This window comes from Toxorhynchites rutilus, chromosome 1, assembly GCF_029784135.1.
Source record: "Toxorhynchites rutilus septentrionalis strain SRP chromosome 1, ASM2978413v1, whole genome shotgun sequence".
NCBI classification, from domain to species: Eukaryota; Metazoa; Arthropoda; class Insecta; order Diptera; family Culicidae; genus Toxorhynchites; species Toxorhynchites rutilus.
Genome location: NC_073744.1, coordinates 15,009,792 through 15,026,761, shown reverse-complemented (window position 1 = coordinate 15,026,761; position 16,970 = coordinate 15,009,792). Strand labels below are relative to the sequence as shown.

The 16,970-nt window shown below is 40.6% G+C and overlaps 1 protein-coding gene across 1 annotated transcript in view; it reads left to right on the top strand.

Annotated features, from left to right (window-relative positions):
• LOC129762126 (protocadherin Fat 1-like) overlaps positions 1–16,970 on the top strand; it is a 48,271-nt gene that overhangs the window by 3,556 nt on the left and 27,745 nt on the right. The window contains exons 2-5 of the mRNA XM_055760115.1: positions 8,012–8,640; positions 8,705–8,970; positions 9,034–9,140; positions 9,210–9,389. Coding sequence (XP_055616090.1) covers positions 8,012–8,640; positions 8,705–8,970; positions 9,034–9,140; positions 9,210–9,389 — 1,182 coding nt within the window. The remainder of the gene's footprint in view (positions 1–8,011; positions 8,641–8,704; positions 8,971–9,033; positions 9,141–9,209; positions 9,390–16,970) is intronic.

Sequence of the window (16,970 nt, the reverse complement as noted above, 5' to 3'; positions counted from 1 at the left end):
TTATACTATATTTTTACGGATTCACATGATTTAAAGGATTATAAAATACACCTTCTGTTGGTGTCAATGCGCCCTCATTTGAGCTCACTTTTAATCAATCACCAGATGATTATTTGGCACGTATTCAGACCTTTTCTGAATTATAGCACTTACAAATATTGTAAACATCATGCTTGCACACCATTTGTATCAGATTTACACAGCTAAACCATTAAATTAACGCATTTCGATGACCTCAATTCTGATCATGAGTTGTCCAATTTATTAATGCTGTTTTGTCCACATGATTTCTAAGGTAACCGCTTGGCGCGCTGCAGTTTGTTTATGGTGTCCTTCGCACATAGCAAAAATAAAGTTTCTCTGTGTTGAGGTGGACACTTTTAAAATGCCAGAAAAGGCAATATTCCGAAGAAAGCCTAAATTATGAATGGATCAATATGATGACAGTAAACTCAAGCAATGATAAATACAACATCTACATAAAATTCGAATTTTTTCATTCAAAAATGGTGACAAACCGGACAAACCATGACCATTTTTTGGACAAACCATGATCAGAGGTGGTCAAACCATGATCATATTTTCTCTTTGAGGAAAATCGATAAAAAACATAAAAATTTGAATAATTTCAACGCCTTATGGTAGTATTAGCAACTAGAGACTTGGGACTTTTCAATAAACCCAAACTCGTATGGATTATATGTGATTTTCATGAAGAAAAATCGATTTGCATTTACTAGTTGCGTAAAAACACCCTAAATCGGACAAACCAAGATCATTTACCGTACGCCCAATAGACGACCGCGCGACCTACGACATTATTTTAATCAATTCGCTTGTTACTTCGGATATTTGTTAGAATGCCTCGTTTAAGGAATAACTCTTCAGTTGAAGGTTTTGGTGAGACTGAAAAGGGCCAATGTTTTACGTGGTTCCGTAGAAGCAGTTGAAGATGGATGATGATTTATTCTTACCCTCGCAAGAACACTACACGAGCGGGTCATATGTCGCAATTTATTCCTTTTTGTCAATGTACGGATTGCACTGAGGATTCATCTGGTTATTAACATTAAAACTATTTCACAGAAACGTGGCTTTTCATCTGATTTGGTACCATTACCGAAAGACGTAGTCCTACTTCAGAAAAATGCTTTCCTCATTCGTATTATTTCAAATAAGGGGCTGTCTACAAACCACATGGGCAACATTAGAGGAAGTAGGAGGTACTTAAATATCCACGGCCAGGGGGCCATATATAAAAAAAATTGCAAAAATTTACCAATATTAGAAAATTTTGATTATTTTGATGCAACTGAGAGGGTAATTCAACAGTTCTCTTTTTTAAAAAAATTGTTTTTTTTGGGGGTATGTTAAGGTAAAGGTGGAAGAAAGCCACAAATGGCTGCCACAATGGCGCTCACTTCTTTTATCTCCCTCCCTCACCCCTCACCCTATATTAGAAAAACAATAATTTTGCAAAACAGTGTGTAGGAAGTGATCGTTTTCGCACACTTCCTATCAAGTAATATCAAATAAACTCTAATTGATTACACACAAGTTATTAAATTTTCATCTGGTGTTGAATGTATAATGAAAAACGTCGGAAAACTCGAGCTAGTTCTCTGAAAATTAAATGCCTGGCAAAATCATCGAAACAGCTATAAAAACCACTCAGGGGCTGTCCACATACCACGTGGACAACTTTATGTGGGGTAGGTGGTACGAAAATGTCCACGATTGTCCACGGATAGGGGGGAGGGGGTATAAACTGAGTCCACGTGGACAGGAAGAATTTTTTTGAATACAACCACCTATATATTCAAAAATAAATTAAGAAACACACATTAAAGAATTTCTCTGTATTTATCAATAAACGGATTGAGCCGCCTGAGAGGACTGCCCAGTCAAACGTTCATATATTTTTTCTCATATCATTGAATCTCTTCAGTGAAATCTGTATTATAAAAGTATCTAACGTGAATGACCAAACTATTTCCTATAATCGAACTTTTATAGTTACGAGGTATGCATAGATCCTCATTAGGGTGGCAGCGAAAATGGTCATGTCAAATTTCAAAAACCGACCATGTACATTTTGTTTATTGGCCCAAAAAAATGACGTTTGCAAAGTTTCAGCTCAATCGGACATGATTTAGGGGTGCCTCAAAGCGCTTTTTGATGCCAAATGACATAAAGATGCATAAAATGCCGAGATTTGGTGTCATCTCGAAAAAACATTTTTGACTGAAAATCGTCCTTTTGGGACTGAGAATGCATGAAACGTCGAGAATTGGTGTTATCTCGAAAAATAAATTTTGGCCTTTTGGGAATGAAAACTTGAGGGGCAATGAAGGTATGGAAAAAAAAATAATGTCGAATTTAAAGTACCGACCATTTACATTTTGTTTATTGACCCAAAAAAAATGACCTGTGCAAAAATTCGGCTAATCGGACATGATTTAGGGGTGCCTCGAAGCGCCCAAAGTTTCGATTTTTTGATCCTCGAAAATCTTTCAAGGCGGGAGTAAAGGAAATTTAAAAAATCGAATTTTTTGTTCGATGCTAAATTACTTAAAAATGAATAAAACATCGAGATCTGGTGTTATCTCGAAAAAAAAATTTGGCCGAAAATAGATTTTTTGGGACTCTTAGCCTGAGTGGCCAAAAAATCAAAATTTTTAGTGCTTTGAGGCACCCCTAAATCATGTCCGATTGAGCTGAAATTTTGCACAGGTCATTTTTTTAGGCTAAAAAACCAATTGTACATGGACGGTTCTTCAAATTCAATGATTTTTTTCCATACCTTCATTGCCTCTCAGGCTCTCAGTCCCAAAACGTCGATTTTCGTCCAATTTTTTTTTTCGAGATAACACCAGATCTTGACGTTTCATGTATTTTAAAGTCATTGGGCATCAAAAAGCGCTTTGAGGCACCCCTAAATCCGATTGAGCTGAAACTTTGCAAAGATCATTATTTTAGGCCAATAAACAAATTGTACATGGTCGGGTTTTGAAATTCGATGATGATTTTTTTTCCATACATCCATCCATTGCCACCATAATCCTCATATACCAAAACTATAAAAATTAAACGGTTCCATAATGGTTGAGATTTGATGACGTGCGTAAATGATTTTTAATATCAAATATAACTTTCTATACATTTTGTAATTTCTCGAGAACAGTTAGTCTTAGGATATGTCTGTATAATTTTTCATACATAATTGCTTGTAAAATCATTTTTCCATAGTATTTTCATTTCATCAATTTCTAGGAATGAATATTTACATTTGCATGAGATTCTCCATCATCACTAGTCGTCATCTTGAATCAATTGAGCCAGTGTTCTGATAAAAATATACATGCAATTAGGTAACTGATTCGGAAAATTTTAGAAGGTGATAGAGGATCATATTTGATGAAAAAATCCTACGCATATGAACAACAAGGATATTGTTGAACATTTCTTGGGCCTAATTTTATGTCTTGAACTGACTCTCAATTAGAAAGCACGCTACTTAGAATAATTATACTGTTCATTCGAAAGATGAAGGATGAATTTGCGTAGAATGCTACTTAAACACTCAATGCAGAATGGTCAATAAGCAGTTGAAAAAATATAAATATTGAAAATATTTTAATACGCTATTAAAGGGTGTGTCACATCAAATTGCATCACGGAAAAAACGCTGTAGAAATTCGCCCAGTAGATCGATCCTTTTGAAAATTTTAGACAGTAAAATAAAAACTATTAAACAACTTTTTGGCATTTTCTTTTTATTCATACTTCGAGCCCAAGCCCGTATGCTCGCACCTTCCTCTTTACCCCGTCCATAAGGTTCTGTACAACGTCAGGTTGTAGTTTTTTTTGAACAGAAATCCATTTTCTCTTGAAGTCCGCCTCCGATTTGACAACTTTTGGGTTCTTCCGGAGGGCCTGCTTCATAATCGCCCAATATTTCTCTATTGGACGAAGCTCCGGCGCGTTGGGCGGGTTCATTTCCTTTGGCACGAAGGTGACCCCGTTGGCTTCGTACCACTCCAACACGTCCTTTGAATAGTGGCACGAAGCGAGATCCGGCCAGAAGATGGTCGGGCCCTCGTGCTGCTTCAATAGTGGTAGTAAGCGCTTCTGTAGGCACTCCTTAAAGTATACCTGCCCGTTTACCGTGCCGGTCATCACGAAGGGGGCGCTCCGCTTTCCGCAAGAGCAGATCGCTTGCCACACCATGTACTTTTTGGCAAACTGGGATAGTTTCTGCTTGCGAATCTCCTCCGGAACGCTGAATTTGTCCTCTGCGGAGAAGAACTACAGGCCCGGCAGCTGACGAAAGTCCGCTTTGACGTAGGTTTCGTCGTCCATTACCAGGCAATGCGGCTTCGTCAGCATTTCGGTGTACAGCTTCCGGGCTCGCGTCTTCCCCACCATGTTTTGCCTTTCGTCCCGGTTAGGAGCCTTCTGAACCTTGTATGTACGCAGGCCCTCCCGCTGCTTGGTCCGCTGGACGAATGAACTTGACAAATTCAGCTTACTGGCGACATCCCGGACCGAACTTCTCGGATCACGTCTAAACTGCTTAACTACGCGCTTGTGATCTTTTTCACTGACGGAGCATCCATTTTTGCCGTTCTTCACCTTCCGGTCGATGGTTAGGTTCTCGAAGTATCGTTTTAGTACTCTGCTGACCGTGGATTGGACGATTCCCAGCATCTTACCGATGTCCCGATGTGACAACTCCGGATTCTCGAAATGAGTGCGCAGGATTAATTCACGACGCTCTTTTTCGTTCAACGACATTTTTCCAAATTTACGAAAAATTGACAGTGAAGCATGGCCAACGTGATCTATACACTCTTATCTGATTTTAAGCGAAAGCTGAAGATATAATTCCTAAAAATTAAATTTCTACAGCGTTTTTTCCGTGATGCAATTTGATGTGACACACCCTTTAGTACACTCTGAAAATTCCCCGAACTATTGCGGAAAAGGATTCGTTATACGCTGGCGACTAAAAGTGAATCTAATGTGTAAATGACCCGACAATTCCTGTGACCGATCGTATTCCGAAGTGGGCAAAGAACTACACTCGACAAAAAATGGAAGAGCAAAATGCGACATCGAAAGTTTTGAGTGATTTTTAAAACGTTATAGCTCTGATATGAAATAATGCATTCGTCAAAGCAACAAATGTACATTGTATAAAATTTGACTATCGATTTGCTGTGCGTTCATTATTTCATGAAATATTCTCCATTCAAAATTAAAGGAGAATTTTTCATTCGATAGAGAATACCTCTGTAGTAAATATTTTTACTGAAACATTCTATGAATCAAATGGAAGCGAAATAACCAGGTTTATTGAACTGTTGTTGGGAATACATTTTCAAAATCTATAGAAGCTTTGAAAGCAAACCCAAAAACGCTTTATCTTTTCTTGATTTTTTTTTTTTGAATTGTTAAAAATAAAAAATCTATGTATTGTTTCGTTCGTTACAAAAACTCGAGAAGTTCGGCACTGATGGATTATGACACAATATACAATCCACATCAAAGATTATTGCTGCTACATCCAACGTGTCAGGAAGCTTTAAGATTTCCAGATTGAATAATCACACATGCGAAATCGAAAGTTTTGAGTGATTTTTAAAACGTTATAGCTCTGATATGAAATAATGCATTCGTCAAAGCAACAAATGTACATTGTATAAAATTTGACTATCGATTTGCTGTGCGTTCATTATTTCATGAAATATTCTCAATTCAAAATTAAAGGAGAATTTTTCATTCGATAGAGAATACCTCTGTAGTAAATATTTTTACTGAAACTTTATATGAATCAAATGGAAGCGAAATAACCAGGTTGATTGAACTGTTGTTGGGAATACATTTTCAAAATCTATAGAAGCTTTGAAAGCAAACCCAAAAACGCTTTATCTTTTCTTGATTTTTTTTTGAATTGTTAAAAATAAAAAATCTATGTATATAAGATTGTTTCGTTCGTTACAAAAACTCGAGAAGTTCGGCACTGATGGATAATGACACAATATACAATCCACATAAAAGATTATTGCTGCTACTTCCAACGTGTCAGGAAGCTTTAAGATATCCAGATTGAATAATCACACTTCTGAAACAAAGCTGTGAACGTAAATTAACTTTCTAGTACTGAATATTGAATTTTGTGAGTATATTGAATATGTGTGATAGCAACACATTTCTTTGTAAGTGTTTAAAAATCGTGAACTAAAATTGCATCTGATGATGATTTTAAATCCGCTCATTTTTATTCGATTGGCGTTGCTCAAGATATGTCTTCAGAATTGTGTAATTTATATTCGGATGCGTATGTTCAACTGTATTTTGCACGTTTCCGTGTTGGCAAACCAGATAGGCTTTAAAAGTTCGCAGATAATAGAAAAACAAAGTATTACAAGTATTTCAAAATTAAAATTAAAATAAATATGGTTTTGCTACTCATTTCTCTGTCAAAAAACCTCAATGTGCCACAGAAAAGCGTGGCGGGGTACAGCTAGTAATATTTGAAACAAAATAAACTTAAATAGAATTAAAATTTATTTTATGCGCAATCATGTTATTTCCTACATTATTCTAATAAAATGAGGAAAAATGTCCACGTGGACAACATGGGTAGGGGTATGAAAATGTCCGCGCTTGTCCATGGAGGGGGAGGGAGGAGTCTCAAATCATGTTTTTTTCTGTCCACGAGGCCCCTAAATATGTTCTCAAAGTTATCGAACGCAAAGTTCCTCTATATATCGTAGATCATAGTAGTCATTGAAAACGAAATCGGCAACCAACGCCAACTTTTTTTATCCCTTTTGTTTATTTTAGGCTCATTAGCATTTTAGCTGTAACAGAGCCGAATTTTAATCGTGTACATGTCACATGTTTATCATATCTATAATTAGCACATTACACAGTTGCCATTTTTTTGGCATTAGAGTATTCCCTTCTATGCATATGGTACACATTTACAAAGTATCCATTTAGGCGTAAGAGTTTTCCTTCTGTTCTGCCATCATCCAGTTAGAACGGACAGCGGAGACAGTTTATAGATCATTGTTGAGTTATTTATAGAACAGCAGCCTCATGTGTCTTGCAGAGCAGAGCAGTTGTATGGATGAATCGATCTCTTTCGATCGTCGATCGATCTCCATCGCTGATGATTGTTGCGTGGACGTAGTTATTCTGTAACAACACAAAGATGGTCAATGAGGGCCCTGAGTTTTGTACTCACGATCGATCGTTTACTAAGCGACATGAAATGCCAACCGCCACAACCACTTGTTACGTTGAGTGTATTATCGCAACGCTGTCATCGCTGGAAAAATGAGTGTATGAATCAAATGGTCTATTCGTGTTGTCCGTCTCCATCCAGAGGCTATCATTGCCGATTGATGTGCAATTTGCTGATTACAAGGCCGATTGGAGCTGGACATTAGTAATGCGTCATCACACATCATCAGGTTGCCTCACAATATCGAGAATGCCACTCAAACAGCGCAGCGTACGAATTTATGACGAACTGTAGTTTTTTTTGAGAGGGGTTTCTGTCCGCCCACTATTGTATGGCATCGCATTTGAAAATAACCCTTTTGGAATCCTTCCCAACTCAGCTATTCTTCCGAATCCCACTGCGGATTCCCTATTTTCCGGCTAAATTGTATACGCTTTTGGTTGACAGCGCTACGAAAGTGGATAACGAGAATAAAACGACAGCAAATTGTGGATAGTTGGAATTGCATAAATGTTATACCCGCAGTCACATCAGCGGTTTTTCAACTTTTTCCGTTTTATATTCTCTTCTCGGAGCCAGAATATAAAACTTTATTATAACGCATATCCACGGGGCAACAGATGGTAGTAATTGCAGTCTGACGTGAGCTGTGAATAATTGTTATTTTTGAGGGTATCATAAATATTGCTATCCCATTCCGAAATGTTCCAAAATCCATATCCCATTCAATTTTATTTTACACCCTCCAAACAGTTCATTCTACTGCTCGCGTTGTTAGCCACACTGACCTTCGCCCAGAATCCACCCGGCCAGTGGCAGAAGCCCTACTTCATTTCGATGATTCCGGAGAAAATTACCGTCGGTGAGTACGATTCGGTGGTTCGTGAGCAGCCCATTTCGATGTGGGAGGAGATAGACTATCCGTACAAGATGGTTCAACTGAACTATCAGGGAAGCGATATTCAGATTCGCTTACAGCCTGCACATCTTGGCGCACAACTGGAACGGACGGACGATAAATGGTACATTACCATAACCAATCGGTTGGATTACGAGCAGTTGGCTCATCGAATGTCGATGCTGGTGTTGGTGGTAGAGGGAGACGTGAAACAAACCATTTCCGTGCCGATACAACTGGTCAACATTCTGGATAATGTCCCTGTTATGTTTTCGGAGGGGCCCTGTGATGTGGAGGAACACCGGACAGACTTTCTGTCAAATTGTAGCTACACTGTGAACCACAAGGATGGGTTCATCCCGAACGAGATTGAGGGAAAGTACACGAATCGCTTGGAGTTTGTGATTCCGGAAGCGGAATCACAATTTTTCGTACTGGCAGAAACGGAACAACCGGATAGTTACAACAAGAAGTTTAGACTGCGGTAAAACAGACTGTTTGCTTATTATAATCAAAACATCCACGATGTTTCTTACTTTCTTGTTCAGAGTTTTGAAGGCACTGGACTATACTCAGCAGGCGCTTTTCAACTTCCCAACCACGGTTTATGACCTGAACCGGACGCACAATTTCACGATGAACCTTGTCGTGCAGGTACGGAATGTCGAGAGTCGTTCACCGATCTTCACTCGCCCCTTCACGACCCAACGTATTCTGGAGAAAACAGCCTACGAAACGCTTGTGACGGCCATCGACGGGGACACCGGACTCAACCAACCTGTCTGCTATGATCTTCGCACTCAGAATGAAACGCGTAAGTAGCTTTTTTTTAACGATTTTCGCGGATTAACAGGACAGAATGATTGCGCTCGCACAGATGCAAAATATTTCCAAATCGATCCGGACGAAACCGGCAAGAACGGTGTGCTGAAGGTGGCTCCCATCAATCGCGATGCGGAGAAGAATGAGTTTTATCAATTCACGGTTAGTACGGGGAATCTGTGGTGGTGTGATGCATTTTTGAAAATTAAATCCTGTTTGTTTCGTACGCAGATTTTTGCCTACAAATGTCACAACCGGGATTTCATTGTTAGCAGTGACGCGGCCATCATTTTGGACGATATTAACGATAACATCCCAGTGTTCGATGTCGAACCTAGACGGCTGGCGTTTTGGGAGAATACACTGATGGAGTTGCCCTTCGAGAAGTTCAATGTCGAGGATATCGATTTGGTGAGAATCTATTTTCGTTCCATTCACATATACAATTTTTTATATTTGTTTTTGCTAATAGCCCGTTATTTAGTTTCACAAACATGATACACTCTTGTCTACTACCATTGGGCCAATCCGCGTTATCGACTATGGCCGAAGACATAGTGAACGTGTACGCGATGCGGATTTCAATGTGGCGAAAACGTTCGTAGAGTGTTTTGCCGCGTGTGAACCCAAGTGATGGTTGCCAGATGACTTTCAAAAATATTTTCACAATGGAAGAAAATAAATTGAACATCATGAACAACCGCTCTTGATGTTTTTATATTTATTGCAATGATTTCTAAAACAAACGCGATATTAGAGCTTTCCATTTTACAACTTCAAAAAGACGCACGATCTAAAGCGATCACTATGTCATAGCACGCGATGAGCTCCAACTAATCGCTTCGCATCGCGTTCACTATGTCCTCGGCCTAACTTACGATTTTTCATCAAAGAATCAATGATTTTTTTTTTATTAATCCGATTATTTTTACAGGCTCAGTTACATAAGTTTAATGGAGCCAAACTCTTAACTATATTTCAACTAGCATATATCAACATGTTGTTTCCTTAATTCTATGGTTAATGAAATAGGAAACCGATTACTCGCGGTCGACTCGAGTTTAGAAGGGTGACACATTTTCATTAGGAAAAGGATGGGATGTAAGGAGATGTGTGTTTACACTCGCACTCACATTCACATTCACATTCACATTCACATTCTCATTCACACTGACACTTCACACTCAATTCTTAAAACTATCCTTACATTTAATATGTGTTTACAATTTAACTTATTCTAATGTTAGTAGGAAGGGAACCGATAGCTCGCGAAGGACGAAAAGGAGGGGAAAAGGATGTATGAACAATCACACTCGAAGATCGATAGCTTTAAGGAAAACATATATTTGGGACATGTAATCAAGGTCTAACCGAGCCAACACATCTCTCACCGGCACATTGGACTGCTTTCCTCCAGCCCGAAGGGAGTTTTCTAAATTCGATCTGGCGACAAGATACAACTCGCACGACCAAACAACGTGTTCGATGTCGTGGTAACCATGGCCACAACCGCAGAGATTGCTGTCGGCAAGATTAAAACGAAAAAGCAGCGCGTCTAACGAACAGTGATTGGACATGAGTCGGGAGAAGGTGCGAATAAAGTCCCGACTCAAGTCCAGACTTTTAAACCACGGATTGAGGCTAACCTTAGGGATAATTGAGTGGAGCCACCGGCCCAATTCATCTTCGTTCCATTTGCGTTGCCAGTTAACGATGGTATTTTTACGAACTAAAGAATAAAATTCATTGAAGGTGATTTGACGCTGATAAATTTCGCCTTCAATTGCACCTACCTTTGCTAATGAGTCAGCCCTCTCATTACCCGGAATTGAGCAATGTGAAGGGACCCAGACAAAGGTAATGACATAACAGCGTCTGGATAAAGCACTCAAAATTTCTCGTATTCTCTCAAGGAAGTACGGTGAGTGCTTTTCCGGCCTCACTGAACGGATAGCTTCGACAGAGCTCAGACTATCCGTTACAATGTAATAGTGTTCAACAGGTCGTGAGGCGACGCTGTCCAGCGCCCAGTGTATTGCTGCCAATTCAGCAATATACACTGAGCAAGGATTCTGAAGACTGTGTGAGGTGCTAAAAAAATTGTTGAACACTCCAAATCCTGTGGACTCATTCATAGAGGACCCATCAGTAAAGTACATATTATCACAATTGACACGCCCATACTTTGCTTCGAAGATCGTAGGAACGATCCCCGATCGATGATAATCTGGAATTCCATGGATATCCTGCTTCATGGACAGATCAAAATGCACAGAGGAATTGATGTAGTCAGGAAAACAAACACGGTTGGGAATATACGAAGAAGGATCAACCTGCATGGAGACGAATTCATGATATGAGCTCATGAATCCAGAATGAAAATTTAGCTCGATCAGCTGCTCAAAATTTCCGATCAACAATGGGTTCATAATCTTACACCGGATGAGGAACCGAAGAGATAATAAATTGAAGCGATCTTTTAGTGGGAGTACGCCTGCCAAAACCTCGAGACTCATGGTATGCGTTGAGGGCATACATCCCAACGCGATACGGAGACAAAGATACTGAATTCGCTCGAGTTTAATGAGGTGTGTTTTGGCAGCTGATTGAAAACAGAAACTGCCATACTCCATCACTGAGAGAATTGTTGTTCGATACAACATTATAAGATCTTCTGGGTGGGCTCCCCACCAGGTGCCGGTAATTGTACGGAGAAAGTTTATTCTTTGTTGGCATTTTTTACTCAGATACCTAATATGGGCCCCCCAAGTACATTTGGAGTCGAACCAGACCCCAAGATACTTGAATGACATAGCATGAGTGATCGGTTTACCCAAAAGTTGAAGCTTTGGTTTTGCTGGTCTATGCTTCCTAGAAAAAACCACCATCTCTGTTTTCTCCGTGGAGAATTCGATCCCTAGCCCAATGGCCCAGGTTGAAAAATTGTTCAAAGTATCTTGTAAGGGTCCTTGCAGGTCGGATTCGTTTGATCCTACGACAGACACCACTCCATCATCTGCAAGTTGTCTTAGGCTGCAATTTTGTGTAAGGCAATTGTCGATGTCGCTTACATAGAAGTTGTACAAAAGGGGGCTTAAACATGAGCCCTGGGGGAGTCCCATGTAGGAGACCCGACTTACTGTCGAATCCCCGTGAGAAAAATTCAAATGTTTCTCACAAAGCAAGTTATATAACATATTATTCAATAGAGGCGGCAGACCCCGAGAGTGTAATTTGTCTGACAGGACCTCTATTGAAACTGAATCAAAGGCCCCCTTTATGTCCAAGAATACTGAAGCCATTTGTTTTTTTTCGGCGTAAGCCATTTGAATTTCTGAAGAAAGCAACGCAAGACAATCATTCGTCCCCTTGCCCCTGCGGAACCCATATTGTGTATCTGAGAGTAGGCCATTCGTTTCAACCCAACGATCAAGGCGAAACAAGATCATTTTCTCCAACAACTTCCGTATACAAGACAGCATTGCTATTGGGCGGTACGAATTGAAGTCGGACGCGGGTTTTCCGGGTTTTTGAATAGCTAAAACTCGTACTTGTCTCCAATCATCTGGAACAATATTATGTTCCAGAAACCGATTGAATAAATTCAACAAGCGATGTTTCGCCACATCAGGGAGGTTTTTCAACAAGTTGAACTTAATTCGATCCGATCCCGGAGCAGAATTGTTACATGAAAGGAGAGCAAGAGAGAATTCTACCATCGAAAACTCATAATCAAGATCGCACCTATCTTGTGGTATATTTCGAACAATTTTTTGCACGGGAGCGGAATCGGGACAAACCTTTCGTGCAAAATTAAAAATCCATCGATGTGAATATTCTTCGCTTTCATTCGTTGAAGAGCGATTTCTCATGTTTCGAGCCACTTTCCATAATTTTTTCATTGACGTTTCTCGTGACAAACCTCCCACGAAATTTCGCCAATAAGCACGTTTTTTCCCTTTGATCAAATTTTTGAACTGATTCTCAAGGGCTAAATACGTTTGAAAATTTTCAGGAGTTCCACGTTTCCGAAAAGCTTTAAATGCATTCGATTTTTCTATATAAAGCTTGTAACATTGGCTATCCCACCATAGATTGGGAGGCCTTCGGGAAATGGTGGAACCTGGAATGGGTTTCGTTTGAGCGCGAACTGCGCTGTCATAGATCAAACGAGAAAGGAAGTTATACTCCTCCAATGGAGGTAAACCATCTCTGGAATTGATGGCTAGAGCAATCGCGTCCGCATACTTTTTCCAGTCAATGTGTCTTGTGAGGTCATATGCCATGTTTATAGATTCAGAAGAATTCGACCCAATGGTGATGGAAATTTTGATTGGCAAGTGATCACTACCGTTGGGGTCCTGGATTACATTCCACTTGCAATCTAATGATAGTGAATTCGAGCAAAGCGAGAGGTCAAGAGCACTTGGGTTAGCAGGAGGTTTAGGAACACGTGTTGTTTCCCCAGTATTCAAAACGGTCATATTGAAGCTGTTACAAAGGTCATATATCAACGATGAACGATAGTCGTCGTACTGTTCCCCCCAGGCAGTTCCGTGAGAGTTGAAGTCTCCCAAGATCAATCGTGGCTCAGGAAGAAGTGAGCACATGTCAACAAGTTGCTTGCGGCTAACCGCAGCTCTCGGAGGCCAATACAAGCTGACAATACAGAGGTCTTTTCCTCTGATGTTTGCATGACAAGCAACAGCTTCAATCCCTCCAATAGGTGGAAGGTCAATTCGAAAAAATGAGTGGCACTTATTGATCCCCAATAGCACCCCTCCGTATCTGTCATCACGGTCCAAGCGTATAATATTGAAATCATGGAAAGAGAGATCATCTCGCGAAGAAAGCCAAGTTTCGGACAGAGCAAAAACATCACAATTGAATTTATGAATTAAAAATTTGAATGTATCCAATTTAGGGATGAGACTACGACAATTCCACTGTAAAACAGTGATATCTCCGACCTCTCTATTTAAATTAGACATCAAGAGAGATAATCATTGCAAGGAGGGGCCATGTTTGCATCAATTGTTGCAAAATTGTCTTTAATACTGGAAGCATTGAGATGACAATGGTTCTGATGGAGTCGGAAACATTAAAACACTTGAAGATTTGATCCAGAAGGTCAGACAACTTTATAAATCCCGATTGGGAAGTTGAACTGGACGAAAAAATAGGGACAGTTGGGGTTTTTGATGTCCCCTCGAGTGCTGGATCGTTCGAAGGTGAACTATTCCCACGGAAGCCAGGAGGAACCTGATTTTGCTTGTCCGCGGCACTCGATTTTTTAGGCAAGCTAACAGGGGGTATCACCGGGGGGACTTGTTCTTGAACTTTGGGAGTGGTCACATTCTTGCGCCGGGGATTCCCTTTGGAAATAAACGGTGTGTCCCCGCTAGCTGTGTCCGCTTCCATTTCATCAACTGGCAACGAGGAAAAAGTATTGTGTGTTGAGATTGGTTGTTGTTGTTGTTGGGTCAGTGGAGAAGCGCCCTTTAAAATTTCCGCAAATGTGCGCTTCGAGCGTTCCTTTAAAGAGCGCTTCTGTTTCTCCCAGCGACTCTTATAAGTTTCACAAGCTGAGAGCGCGTGTGGAGATCCCCCGCAATATGGACATTTATGCTCAGTCGCACTGCAGGATTCCCCCACATGTTGCTCTCTGCAAGTTGCACAGCGCTCCTTGTTGGCACAATAATCTGAAGTGTGACCAACTGACTTGCATTTGTTGCAAGTCATGGGCTTTGGCACAAAGAGTCGCACCGGCAGTCTCAATTTGTCCACCATAACGTAGTCAGGGAGAGCGGAACCAGCAAAAGTTACTCGAAACGAGTCGGACGGCGTGAATTTAGTTTCTCCCCCTTCCTGGGAGACTTTGCCTAATTGGCGACAGTCCAAGATCTCGACTTCCATCGAGGGGAGCTTCTTGAACTTTCCATTTCCTTTTTTAATAAATTCACACGTCAGACCCGTTTCTGTAATCACTCCCGCAATTTCTACGTTATGGCAGGGCACGTATGCGCGATATTCTAAAATGAACCGCTTGTCGACAACAATAGCGTTAGCTTGCTTCCGATCAGCCACGACAACACGCAGTTTGTTCGGGCGAACCTTGGAAATTTCGACCACGGAGGAATAATTTTTTGTCAAATCTTTCATGATCTGAATGACATTCAGAGATTTTCCTTTAGGTTTAGGTCGGAAGAAAACAACCCATGGGCCAGTTCCAGTTGCATTTTCTGGATAAACCTTGACACGGGGTGGAGACACAACAGGAGAGGAAAGCGGGGTCGATTGTTGAGCGGAAGCGGAAACAGCAGGGTTGGGTGGCGTGATCGGGAGTTCAGCGGGAGCGGGAGCGTGAGGGGGAGCGAGAACGGGAGTGGGAGCGAGAGGGAGAGCGAGAACGGGAGCGAGAGGAGGAACGGGAGCAGGAGATTGAGGGGGTGAAGAGGAGAGGTTTGCAAATTTTCTTGAGGGGGGCTTGTTTAGGTGGGTTAATTCCTCCCCCGAAAAGACTTCTTCTGAAGGGGGAACGCGTTTAAGCGACTTCCCACCTCCCGTAGATGTGGAGGGACAGACAGTGGATTCAATCTCCATGTCAACGGGTTCTCCGCATTCTGCCATATAAAGTGGCAGATGTACAGTTTTTCAGTGATTTCTCAATCTTTTTTTCTGATTATTTCTTAAACTAAAAACCTTAATCTAATAAAAAATATACTTATATCGCACACCCGTGCGGTTGAATTAGAACAGTTCCCAGCGAACCGCGTGTCGATCGTACAGCACAGCTGCAACGGTGTATGGCTCCACAGTGCGATGATGATTTCGATGACGATGATATGGCGATAAACACGCCAGCACACAGCGCCCGCGATGCAGGTCTTCTTCCTTCCGCTTTGTTTGCTTCACACTATTGCAGTCCAAAAATCCCGTTTGGGTGAAACAATTATTTCACCAGCAGCGAAAGTAACGGTATCACAACAGTATCACAAGATAACGGTATCACGAGACGGGAGAAAATACACCCGGCGGCCTCGACTTCACGAAGACGAATGAATGCAACTTACGATTGTCAGTTATCAAGCGGGTGCTATGATTGATGCTAGGATCGTTAGTAAAATCTCAACAGAACTGTCAGTGGGATACCCAATTCATGTGAAAACAAAGCGAAAATGTCATTGGGATACTCGATATGTTGGCTCCTGTCATTTCAATAGGAGTTCTCTAAAGACGTCACCCGGGTGCCAGTTATAAATTGTTGAAAAGCATCAAAGTAAGCCGTGAACTGTCAGATAATGAATTCGCTAACGCGTAACACGTACTCGGGAATTCTTTGACCAGTTTCTGATGATACCTGCTCATTGACGATGAAATTTACGTGAGAATGGATTTCGGACAGCTTCCTCGTCAACATTTTTACCTAGGCACGAGGAGATGTCCCCGGCAGATGTATGTTCACGTTCATGAATAGATTTGCCCTGAGAGGTTCATGATTTGGCAAGGTATTTACAAATCAGTTGAACGAACCAGTAATGCCAGATTTAGAGATTAATCTGTTTACATGGTCTAATTTGTAGCACAAATTTTTAAAACCGAAAATCTCGACAAATTCACATGTTTTCGCAAGTGAAATATATAAGTAAACTGCTATAGTGAGTTAAAAATATATATTCTGGCAGTTTACTTATTAAATGTTAATTTCCATACGGTAATGCTTCTTTATGACGACCGAATAGATTCAGTTAAGGTGATGGTGGAACGAAGTCATTGTAGGTATAGGTAAAACCACGTGTTTTGATTCAAAGAGCAAAGCACACCGTAATGTAAATTGATCAATTCACTTATCAGACTGTGTGGCACTTCACTGACACGAGTCTTACAATATATTTAAAAAAAACAATAACAATTCAAAATAGAAATAGATGTATGAACGATGTGTTTCGATGAACAATTGCAAATCTATATATCTATCTATATATATAAAAA